Below are 11,862 nucleotides of genomic sequence, written 5' to 3'. Positions count from 1 at the left end.
CAACCAGGGTCACACAGCTTCCCTGCTGCCAGTCTCAATGAACCAGAATGGAATAGCATCCTACTTAGCACTGTTGGTTTTCCACTTAAAAAATACAAATTACTACCAATCTAGGCAAAGCTGTACATAGGCTGATGTATATCTTCAGAGGTACTACTACACCCATTGTATAACTAATGCAACATGGTCTCGTGCATTCTGCGGTTGCTTTAGCTTTTTCTGTATATTCCTCCTTTGCAAATAGTCATTTTTCCTGATCAACGGAACTGCCCGGGTGCAATGGCTTGTTCCTATCTTTGCCTTTTACCACGTGGTGATGGAATCCATGTTCCAGTAACCCTCTGGTATCTTCAAACTCCATTCCTCATTTTTATGATCTCCAGTCTCGTGCTTGTTAATCAGTAGAAACAATGACAGTGCTGTCAGATGCTTTACATAAATTGCTAAACGTTCCCACCTCAGCATTTCTATATACACACATGGCCACCTTTAGCCCTGCTTTATTCAGGGATATCTAGTCCAGGATTCGCTTTTGGTTAAAGGTGAGTGAGCTGTCACAACATGGCGAAGCCCCTTCACAAGAGGTGTCCCCTCTCACCAAGAGTTCAGAGTTCACTTTATTTCATTTAAACTGCTCGATTTTGCCAAAGAATAATCAAAAATCTGAATGCAAAAAAAGGATGGAAATGAGACCATTCGGCTACCCAGGTGCCTTCTACCCCTTTACCAGAGCAATAGGACTTGCTTTAATTACTGGTACAGCACAGCCACAGGGGAGGAGAGTTCAAAACAACGGGGGGGGGGGGGGGTAAGAAAGGTCTAAGGTGAGAGGGAAAAGAGGGATGTGAGGGCAACTTTTTCACTTGGAGAGTGCTGGGTGTATGACATCAGCTGTCAGAGGAAGTGTTTGGGGCAGGTAACAGTTACAACATTTATAAGTCGTTTGAAAATGGATGAGAAAAGTTTAGAGGGAGAGAAGGACAAACAGATGCGTGGAATTAGACTGGATGAATCAACTTGGTGGGAACGGGAGAGTTGGGCCGAATGGCCTGTTTCTCCGCTCTACAGTCCCGAGGACATCCAATTCTCACACCTGGGAGTACTTCCTAAATATTCTTAGACCGGCCTTTCACTACACGGCCAGACGAGTCTCCGCGAGTTTCGGTTGAGGGTGTATTCCTGTGTGGGCGCTATAGGGGCGGATTTTGACAATGACCTCAGCTAAGCGTGTAATCATTGCTGATAATAAACCGAACTGAATGTGGGGTTGTTTCCCGTATCCGCCAGGTACATCTCGCCGAAGCACATCCACAGAAGGTTCTCAGCGGGCGGTACCAGACACCAGTCATGTGCTCCCTTCCAGATACAGACAGACACAGCAGCTCTGTGATCACTGCGGCTCTGCCGTGACACTCCGGCCGCTGCACCTCCACAGGGCGAGGGTCGGACGACAAGCCGCAGCCGGGGCTGAGCGCTGACTGGAAGGGTGCCATGTTAAAATGAAGAAGACACTTTCGTGAAGCCGGCTGCAGCTTTCAAATTGTGAGTGGATTCCAGACACGGGAGAGATGGCAGCGCTGAAAATCTCCGAGGTCGAGATGGCCAGCTATTACCATCTCAACGAAGCTTGCTTACTGCTGAAATCCACGGTCAAAAGTAAGTACTAAACTTCGCCACCTCCTCTAACAGGACACGAATCCCAGTTTGATAAAAGTGAGTCCTTGTGTTTTTGTTTTCTTTAGAAATATTAAACTGCATAGCAATGACTCATTTTAGTTGAACCGTCCGTGGTCAATTTGGCTTCAAGAACTTGTATTTAAAAATAACTTGTGTCCAGCCTACCTGGCATATACAGAAATCTGCCGGCAAGGGCCAGTAACTTCATGAAGGATCCCATCACCCTACTCGGGGACTGTTTGTCCCATTCCCATCAACTAAGAGGCTACGTCGCGTCCACGCCAGGACCACCAGACTTGGAGAAAGGAGCTCATTTTATTTCCTGTCAGCCACCTTATGTACAGCCCAGTGTCACTTTATGGACATGCAATCAATGTGTATAAGTTATTTATTGTTTATTATTATCGTGCTCTTTATCTTTTTGTTATTTTTGTGCCAAATCGGATCCAGAGTAACAATGATTTCGTTCTCCTTTACACTCGTGTCCTGGAAATGACATTAAACAGTCTGGAATCTTGGATGAAGGGTCTCAGCCCGAAACATCAACTGTTTATTCTTTTCCGTGGATGCTGCCTGGCCTGCTGAGTTCCTCCTGCAATTTGTGTGTGTTGTATTTAAAAATAACTTGTTTGATGTTGGAATGTAGCAAGTCTGCTTATGAATATGCAAATGGTTCTCACTGAATAATGCATAAGGCTGTAAGTTATGATTTCATTCAAATGGAAAAGTGCAAAAATCTGCTACAATGAAACATAAATAATATTTAATTGTTGATTGGGAATTCGGAGTTTATTTCTCACTAGTCTTTAATTCAGGATTCCACATCGTTTAATGTCTTTTCCTGTACTCAAGTGTAAAGGAGAATGAAATAATTGTTACTCTGGATCTGATACAATAATAATAAAAAATAATAAACACAATAATAAATAAATAAACGTAAATGCGTAAGATAGCTTCTATACATTGATTGCATGTCCATACAAGTGACGCTGAGCACAGAGTGTCTGTACACAAGGTGACTCTGACAGGAAGTGATAAAGTGGTGTTGGTTTGGGGTGTGAAGGGGTGGATTCGTGGGTTAATAATGTCAACACAATGCAGCTCTGTTGAATAAATATCTCTAATTACAACCTACCAGAGTGATGCTGGGGTCCATTCGTGACTTGGTGCCAGCGTTCACCGTTCCCTTCATGGGATCAGCACTCACAATGCAGAAGCCAGTCGCTGGGGCTGGAGGGCACCGGCTCACAGGAAGAGAGCTGGCAAGGCTGTTCATCCTGAAACTGGATCTCGGACTGAGGCAGGCACTGGAACAGAGAGCTGCAGGAAGAAAGTCAAAGTCAAAGTCAATTTATTTGTTACCATATACTACCCAGAGATTCATTTTCTAGCAGGTATTTACAGGAAAATAAAGAAATACAATAGAATTTATGAAAAACTATACATAAAGATGGACAAATAACTTGTGTGTAAATGAAGGCAAACCGTACAAATAATAAAAATAAATAAAACTGAGAAGATGATCTGTAGTCTTTGAAAGAGCCTGTGGGTTGTTCAGTGCAGAGCTGAGGTGAGTGAAGTTATTCACGCTGATGGTTGTAGGGTAATAACTATTCCTGAACATGGTGGCGTGGGATGGCAGCCTTGGATGGTGAGGGTCCTTGGTAATAGACGCTGCTTTGCTACAAACAGAGCTTCATGTAAATGCATTCAATGGCCTCAGCATTCAGGCCATGTTCTCTTGTCACTGCTACATCGGTCAGGCGGTACAGGAGCCTCGGGTCCCATATCGCCAGCTTCAGCAGAAGTTAAGACTTCAACCATCAGGCTCCTGAACCAATGTGGATAATTTCACTCTGAACTAATTTCACATCCTATGGACTCGCGTTCAACAAACTACAACTCGTGTTCTCACTATTACTTGTTGTTGATTATTATTGACCTGCTTTCCTTTTTCTATTTGCATTTTGTTGTCATTTGCTGATTAGTTGTTTGTCTTGGTTTGTGTGGAGTTTTTCATTGATTCTATTGTATTTTGTATTTACTGTGATTTCCCACGAGAAAATGAACCTCGGGATGTATATGGTGATGTGTATGTGCTTTGATGATATTTTACTTTGACCTGCTCCTTGCAGATGTGCTCAATAGTGGGGAGGGCTTCTCCTGTGATGGACTGGGCTGTATCCACCGCTTTCTGTAGACTTTTCCATTCCTGGGCATTGGTGTTTCCGTACCAGGCTGGGATGCAACCAGTCAGGGTAGTCTTCACTAGGCATCTGTAGAAGTTTGTCACCATTTTATGTGACACGCCAAATCTACGCAAACTTCGGAGAGAGCAGAGGTGCCTTCTTTGTGATGGCACTTATGTGCTGGTCCGAGGGTGGATCTTCCGATATGGTCATACCAAGAAGAAGATACCATTTCAGCTGCTCTTGAATGTGTTTTCAAGCCATCGTACTCTGTTAACCAGCTACAAACTTAGAGCTGGTTCCAGTCCAAATGGTTTATGCCAAGGTGTTGACTGGATTTTTTAAATTATACTTTTTACAACCCTAGTATAATACCACAAATGGTGAATGAACTTTTGGAGCTGCTCTCATTTAGAAAATATATCTGTATAATAATATAAGATATTATATTCTGTTATATGGTTCCTTAAGGTTGTTCTAGTGGGGGTAGTAATGGGGACAAGCTCCCACTACCTATTAAATACTCGCAATAGTGTGCGTCTCCAATAGCCTCTGACAACCAATCCACCTCCTGGCCCTCACACGTGACTTAGTTACTAAGCCCAGCAGAAGTGTTTCTATTGACAAGAGCAGGGGCAAAGGCGTGTTACTGCCTACTAGTCGCTCCAGGCAGATGGGGCTCATTATCTCTGTTTGCCATCGCATCCAGGAGGAGGAAGATTCTGACCTCTGCTGTCTCACAACCATACCCACTCACGGGAAAGACTTTGGGAGTAAACTCCAAGGAAAAATCCGGAGCTGGAATCCCTGAGGCAGTCCTACGTTGCTCAACACTGACTGGCCACTCCTGCGAAGCTGCTGGTGCCAAACTGTATCAGACTCTGACATTCCTTAACTGCCATAAACTGCATGGGGAGGGCGAGCCTGATACATGGGCAGTAGGTAGCTTTCCCTCTCATACTGCCCTGGTTTGCATAGTGAAGCAATACTTGTAGCTGATCCCGGACAACAGAGCCTCAAAAACGAGATACGAAAGGTTGGCAGCAGAATGTGAGGCCCAGGTTAAGGTGCATTGTTTGAAACATAAGAACATCAGAAATAGGAACAGGACTAGTCCATCCGGCCCATCGAGCCTGCCCCGCCATTCACTAAGCTCATGGCTGTGATCTGTCCGTAAACTCAGCTTGTCAGCTCTCTCTGTAGCAGGACTAAAGAGATGATTGTGGACATTAGGGAGGTACAGGCCGACCAGCCTCACTGCATGCACATGGTTCCTCTGTGGAGAGAGTTAGAAGCACCAGGTTCCTGGGAGTACAAACAATGGATGATCTCTCTTGTCCCTCAACACCACCTCTTTGGTCAAGAAAGCACATCAGCATCTCCACTTCTTGAGGCGGTGAGGCTCTCTGCTGCCTCCCTCCCCCTCCTCCCTCCCGCCATCTTGACCAGTTTTTACAGGGGCACCACAGGGAGTATCCTGACCAGCTGTATCATCATCTGGTACGGGAATTGCAAGGCATCGGACTGCAAGTCCTTACAAAGGATTGCGAGGGCTGCTGAGAGTGTCTCTTCTTCCCATTAGATAGATGATAGATAGATACTTTATTCATCCCCATGGGGAAATTCAACTTTTTTCCAATGTCCCATACACTTGTTGTAGCAAAACTAATTACATACAATACTTAACTCAGTAAAAAAATATGATATGCATCTAAATCACTATCTCAAAAAGCATTAATAATAGCTTTTAAAAAGTTCTTAAGTCCTGGCGGTAGAATTGTAAAGCCTAATGGCATTGGGGAGTATTGACCTCTTCATCCTGTCTGAGGAGCATTGCATCGATAGTAACCTGTCGCTGAAACTGCTTCTCTGTCTCTGGATGGTGCTATGTAGAGGATGTTCAGAGTTATCCATAATTGACCGTAGCCTACTCAGTGCCCTTCGCTCAGCTACCGATGTTAAACTCTCGAGTAGTTTGCCTACGACAGAGCCCGCCTTCCTTACCAGCTTATTAAGATGTGAGGCATCCCTCTTCTTAATGCTTCCTCCCCAACACGCCACCACAAAGAAGAGGGCGCTCTCCACAACTGACCTATAGAACATCTTCAGCATCTCACTACAGACATTGAATGACGCCAACCTTCTTAGGAAGTACAGTCGACTCTGTGCCTTCCTGCACAAGGCATCTGTGTTGGCAGTCCAGTCTAGCTTCTCGTCTAACTGTACTCCCAGATACTTGTAGGTCTTAACCTGCTCCACACATTCTCCATTAATGATCACTGGCTCCATATGAGGCCTAGATCTCCTAAAGTCCACCACCATCTCCTTGGTCTTGGTGATATTGAGACGCAGGTAGTTTGAGTTGCACCATATCACAAAGTCCTGTATCAGTTTCCTATACTCCTCCTCCTGTCCATTCCTGACACATCCCACTATGGCCGTGTCATCATCATTAAAGATATTTATTAGTCGTGTTGTGTACGCTGGGCTCTGCACATTGTCAATGATCCCTCTCATCCATCCAACCATATCTTTGATCACTTATCATCAGGCCGGAGGTTCCGTAGCATTGGGACAAGAACTATTAGGACAGCTTCTTCCCCCAGGCCGTGAGATTACTGAACTCCCTGACACCACCCAGGTCTCATCACGTATGAAGCGCCAATAGCGTTATACTGTTGTGTTGTAAACACACCTTATTATTTGTTAATTTATTTGTGGCAATATACTTCATCTGTGTGAGTTATATGTACTGTGTTGTGCACCTTGGTCCGGAGTAACATTGTTTCGTTTGCTGGTATACGTATGTAGACTGAATTTGAGTACAGATGACAGTTCACTGTGTGTTTTGATGTACATGTGATAAATTATGAAACTGAGTTGGAATATATTGACCAATAAGTGCCCAGCAAGCTCCCACTGGCTGCAGTGTGACAATGATCAGGTCTTCCTAGAATGAATAAGCACTTGCTGTTCTACGATAAAGACTCCAGGTCTTTCACCTCTATGTGAGACTGATTATTTTTATGCGTGATCTAATAGCTGACCACTCCCTCTGCACCTGTCTCTGGAATGTTCAAATAACATTTTGAGAGTCAGCAATGGGTAATAAAGTGCACTTCCTCTTTCTCTACCAGCTCGGCAGCCTGTTCACTTTCAAACTGGCCACTCCTCATTTGTCTTTTGCTTATTTGGATGTGGAACTGGAATTGGTTTATTCTTGTCAAATGTACTCAGATACAGAGAAAAACTTGTCTTACCTTTTGTTCATAGAGATTAGATCATTACACAGTGCATTGAGGCAGAACGAGGTCAAACAATAACAGCGTGCAGAAAGGGGAGTGTAACAGCTCCAGAGAAAGTGCAGTGCAGTCGCACAATAAGGAGCAGGGTCATTACGAGGTAGATTGGGAGGTCAAGAGTCCATCTTATTTACTAGGGAACTACTTAGTAATTTTATAATATTGGGATAGAAGCTGTCCTTGAACCTGGTGGTGTGTGCTTTGGCCATTTGTATCTTCTCACTGATAGGGGAGGGGAGAGAATGTCTGGGGTGCGTGGGGTTTTCGATTATGCTGGCTGATTTACTGAGGCAGTGAGAACTGTAGACAGAGTTGCTGTTTATTTCAAATCTGAGTAGTTGGCATGGCAATCCAAGTAGGATGCTTTCTGTAACACACAATTCTGCAGAAGCTGAAATTCAGAGCAACACACACAATGTGCGGCGGGAGCTCAGCAGGTCAGGCAGTGCCTATGAAAGGGAACAAGCAGTCAACATTCTGGGCTGAGAGCCTTCATCAGGACTGGAAAGGAAGGGGGCTGAAGCCAGAATAAGAAGGTGGAGGGAGGGGAAGAAGTTCAATCTGGCAGATGATAGGTGAGACCAGGTGAGAGGGAAGGTGGGTGGGGGGATAGTGTGGAGCTGGGTGATGATGTGGAAGAGGTAAAGGGGTGAAAAAGTAGGAATCTGATTGGGGAGGAGATTGGATTATGGAGAAAGGGAAAGAAGGGGGGAACTAGAGGGAGATGATGGTTTCTATGGTATATCGATAAAAGTGGTTAAAAACTCAGCAGGTACTCTGCATGAAAAAGTTGCCCTTTAGGTTCCCTTTTACATCTTTCCCATCTCACCTTAAACCTCTACCCACTGGCTTCAGACCCACCTACCCTGGAAAAAGACTCTGGCCATTTACCTTATCTATTCCCATGGTTTTATACATTTCTCTAAGGTCACCACTCAGCTTCCTAACCGATCAGGGAATCCTGCCTCACCTCTCCTGTCCTGGTTTATCCTTTCTGAATTCATTCTGCACCCTTTCCAGCCAATTACATCGTCCCTATAACTGGGCAAACCAGAACCGCACACAATACTCCAAATGTGGTCGCACCGAGAAATTGTACAAGTTGACCCTTTCTATGCTAAAGAAGTCATTTATCAATGTCTTGATAAGATGTATAGATCATGTGGACGCTAACGGTTAGCATGTAGGATTTTGTGAGTAAAACGTGAGTGTCATTATTGATAGATCTAATGATTGATTGAGAGACTACGTGGAACAGGCCCTCCTGGCTCTTTGTGCCACGCCTTCCCCAGCAACCCCCAAATTAACCCTAGCCTAACCACAGGGCAATTTACAATGACCAATTAACCTACTACCTGGTAGGTCTTTGGACTGTGGCAGGAAACCGGAGCACCTGGAGGAAACCCATGTGGTCATGGGGAGAACGTACAAACTCCTTACAGACAGCGATGGGAAATGAATCAGGATTGCTGGTACAGTATAGCATTGTGCTAACCACTACACGGCCATGCCTATATGCATAACAGAAGCTGCAGCACTTCACTTCCATTGCCAACACCAAGAAGCAGTCACTTTACACTGATGTCATAACGTCAGACACTCTCTCTTAAAGTAAACACACAGCAAATGATGGTGTTGGTGCAGTTTCTGTCATGAACAATATGTGTCATTTGTCACCCAATACCTTACACAGGCACCCCGGAATTCATCAAAACCTGCATTGAGAGTCTGTCTGGGGCTTGTACGAGCAGCCCGACTCTGGTCCTATGTGTCATGGTTCAAGGTACAGCAGGAGCCTCTGGCTTGCCCGGGGGTATGCTGGCATGCAGGTGGGCATGTCACAATGCAGGGGTATGGATACATTCAGGTTCACACTTCCTATCTACAGCTAAAGCCTTTTCACCCGTTCCAAAGTGCGGATGAGACATCGTTAGTTGGTGCTGGTGTGCATCATGGTGGACAAAAATGAGCAAGGTAGAACGTAGATCAAGAACAAAATGCTGGAGGAACTCAGCAGGCCAGGCAGCATCTATGGAAAAGAGTAAACAGTTGATGCTTTGAGCTGAGACCCTTCATCACGACACTTCATAACTCTTTTGGACGCACTGGTGACAAGTACATTGTCCAGGTAAACAAAAAGACAATCTGAATCTTTTAACATCATCGTCATCGTCATTGTGTGTCATGTCGAAGTGTTTTAACACAGAATCTATTAGTGAATGGAAAATCTGTGCTTCGTTTTTCAGCCCAAACGACGAGCACAGAACTTCAACTAGACCAAACGAGTTACAACAGCAGTTCTGGGAGTCTTTGTTGCCACGTGCTGGTGTGGAGGCCAGGTTTCTGTGTGTGTTTAAGGCAGAGATTGATAGTTTCTTGATTGGACATGACATCAAAGGTTACAGGGAAATGGGGTTGAGGAGGAGAAAAGAATAGGATCAGCCATGATTGAATGGTGGAGCAGACTCGATGGGCCGAATGGCCTAATGTCTTATGGTCCTCAGCATACGCAGATACCTGATGCTAGCCCCTGACTTAAGTCCACTTTAGAAAAAAATTATCTTTCCAGCTAAACGTGCTGAAAAGTCTTGAATATGTGAGACCGGGAATAAGGGGATGGTGGCCTCGTTAATCGCCCCATGGCCGGTAACTGTCATCGGGCTTGGGGACCATGTGGAGAGGTGAAGCCAAGGGCCATTTGAACTGCACACAGTGCCAAGCATTTCCATGTTGGCAAATTCAGCCTTGGTGCTGGCCAGCGTTTCCGAGTCCAGGCTAAGCGCACGGGTGAGCCAGTTGTGGAAGTGCGGTGCTTTCTGAGGTTCGGGAATTCACCCAGCAGGTCAGTGTGGTGGTGTATGTGTTAGACCGAGTCATCGTGTCGATCTGACTAGGGGTACAGGGTAATGACCCAAAGTCTTTTGCTTCCACAAGCTGGCGGTTCTTAACGTCTACTAACAGTCCTTTGGCGCACAGGAAATCTGTGCAACTTTAGCCAAGACGAAGACCCATGAGTAATATTGTCCAGTGAGGCAAAGCGTACCACGTGGTTTCCCATTAGTCCAGATTCTGCTGCCATTGGCAGCCTCCAGTGAGGGTCCATTGCTCCCTGACTTATAATCAATGGGCAATGCTAGCAGAACCCTCACTTGAGCATGTTGTCACACAGGGACTGTCACTCTGAAAGGGTATCTGTACCCAATAGACAACCCTGGCAGCTGGAACCCACAGCGTTCATAGAACTTGGATGTCCTGGTGTGCTGGCACTGTCGAAGTTGCATGGGGGGGTTGACACTTGGTGTTCATACCCAAGTGTGCGTAATAAAAACATCGGCCCGGCATTGTCTGGTTCAGAGCTGCAGTCTTGAGTCTGCTGGAGGCTCTGCTGACCGGGCTTATTGAGGCAGGGAAAGGAGGAGGAGTGATACACCTCTGCCTTGGCTGAGTGTAAACTATCAGCAAGCTCTCTATACTCCTTCACAGGTGTATGAGTGAGGGCTATGTGAACTTGATCAGGCATTTGTTGTATGAAGACTTCTTCAAAAATAAAACAGGGATGGTGATTGCCCAGGAGAGACAGCATGTGGTCCATTAGTTCTAAGGCCTAGCGTCATCCAGGCTAAGCAAGGAGAGCAGCTTTCAGACTCACAGTCTGCAATTGGTTAGTTTTCAGTGAGATATTTATCAAATGCAGTCTGGTCTTCTTGTAGACTTACCACTCCGGCTGCTGTGGAACTACTTGGCGATGCTACAAAGCAGTAAAATTTGATATTGTCGGGTGATTTCTCAGCGTGAACTGGGCTTCTGCTCGTGCAAAATGCAGAGTAGCGTTCAGCTCCAAAAACTCCGGCAGCTTCAAGGTGACTGCATTGATCGACGTGCCAATCAGGAAGTCTGGAATCGTCTCTCAGTGTCAACGATTACCCTTTCAGGAATAAAAGGGTTTCTGTATGAGAGATGTCTGGCAGCTCTTGGGCTGTATTCCCTGGAGTTGTGGAAAATGAGGGGGAATCTCATAGAAACATTCCGAATGTTAAAAGGCCTAAACAGATTAGATATGGCAAAGTTATTTCCCATGGTAGAGGATTCTAGGACAAGAGGGCATGACTTCAGGATTGAAGGACATCCATTTAGAACTGACATGCGGAGAAATTACTTTAGTCAGAGGGTGGTAAATCTGTGGAATTTGTTGCCACGAGCAGCTGTGGAGGCCAAGTCATTGGGTGTATTTAAGGCAGAGATGGATAAGTTCTTGATTAGCCAGGACATCAAAGAGTATGGGATGAAGGCAGGGAGTGGGGATGACTGGAAGAATTGGATCAGCCCCTGATTGAATGGCGGAGTGGACTCGATGGGCCGAATGGCCTGCTTCTGCTCCTATATTTTAATGTAGGAGTTTGTGTATAAAACATGTTAGAGTTGTTTGCTGTGCTTAACAAAAGCTGCAGTCTTTTACTTCCATTACCAACAAACCAAAATCTGTCTGCTTATGCTGATGTCATTACGTCAGACACCGACTCTTAAAGTGAACACAGCAACTTCAGTGATGGTATTTGTGAATTATGTAGAACAGTTTCTATGATGAGCATTGTGTGTCATCTGTCACTCGTTCCATTACCCTGCAAGCATAACACTCTACAGTGGCCAACTGTAAGATTGCAATTCAATTCCTGCCACTGTCCACAAACGGGATA

General features: G+C 45.2%; 1 protein-coding gene across 1 annotated transcript in view; it reads left to right on the top strand.

Moving 5' to 3' along the window:
• Positions 1-1,226: 1,226 nt before the first annotated feature.
• mcf2a (MCF.2 cell line derived transforming sequence a) overlaps positions 1,227-11,862 on the top strand; it is a 176,088-nt gene continuing 165,452 nt past the window's right edge. Inside the window, exon 1 of the mRNA XM_073057769.1 lies at positions 1,227-1,656. Within this exon, the coding sequence (XP_072913870.1) occupies positions 1,569-1,656 (88 nt within the window). The 5' untranslated portion in view covers positions 1,227-1,568. The remainder of the gene's footprint in view (positions 1,657-11,862) is intronic.

The sequence above is a fragment of the Hemitrygon akajei genome, chromosome 10 (genome assembly GCF_048418815.1).
Source record: "Hemitrygon akajei chromosome 10, sHemAka1.3, whole genome shotgun sequence".
Classification (NCBI taxonomy): Eukaryota; Metazoa; Chordata; class Chondrichthyes; order Myliobatiformes; family Dasyatidae; genus Hemitrygon; species Hemitrygon akajei.
Note: the sequence above shows the minus strand (reverse complement) of the source record. Positions and strands in the feature narration are given on the sequence as shown.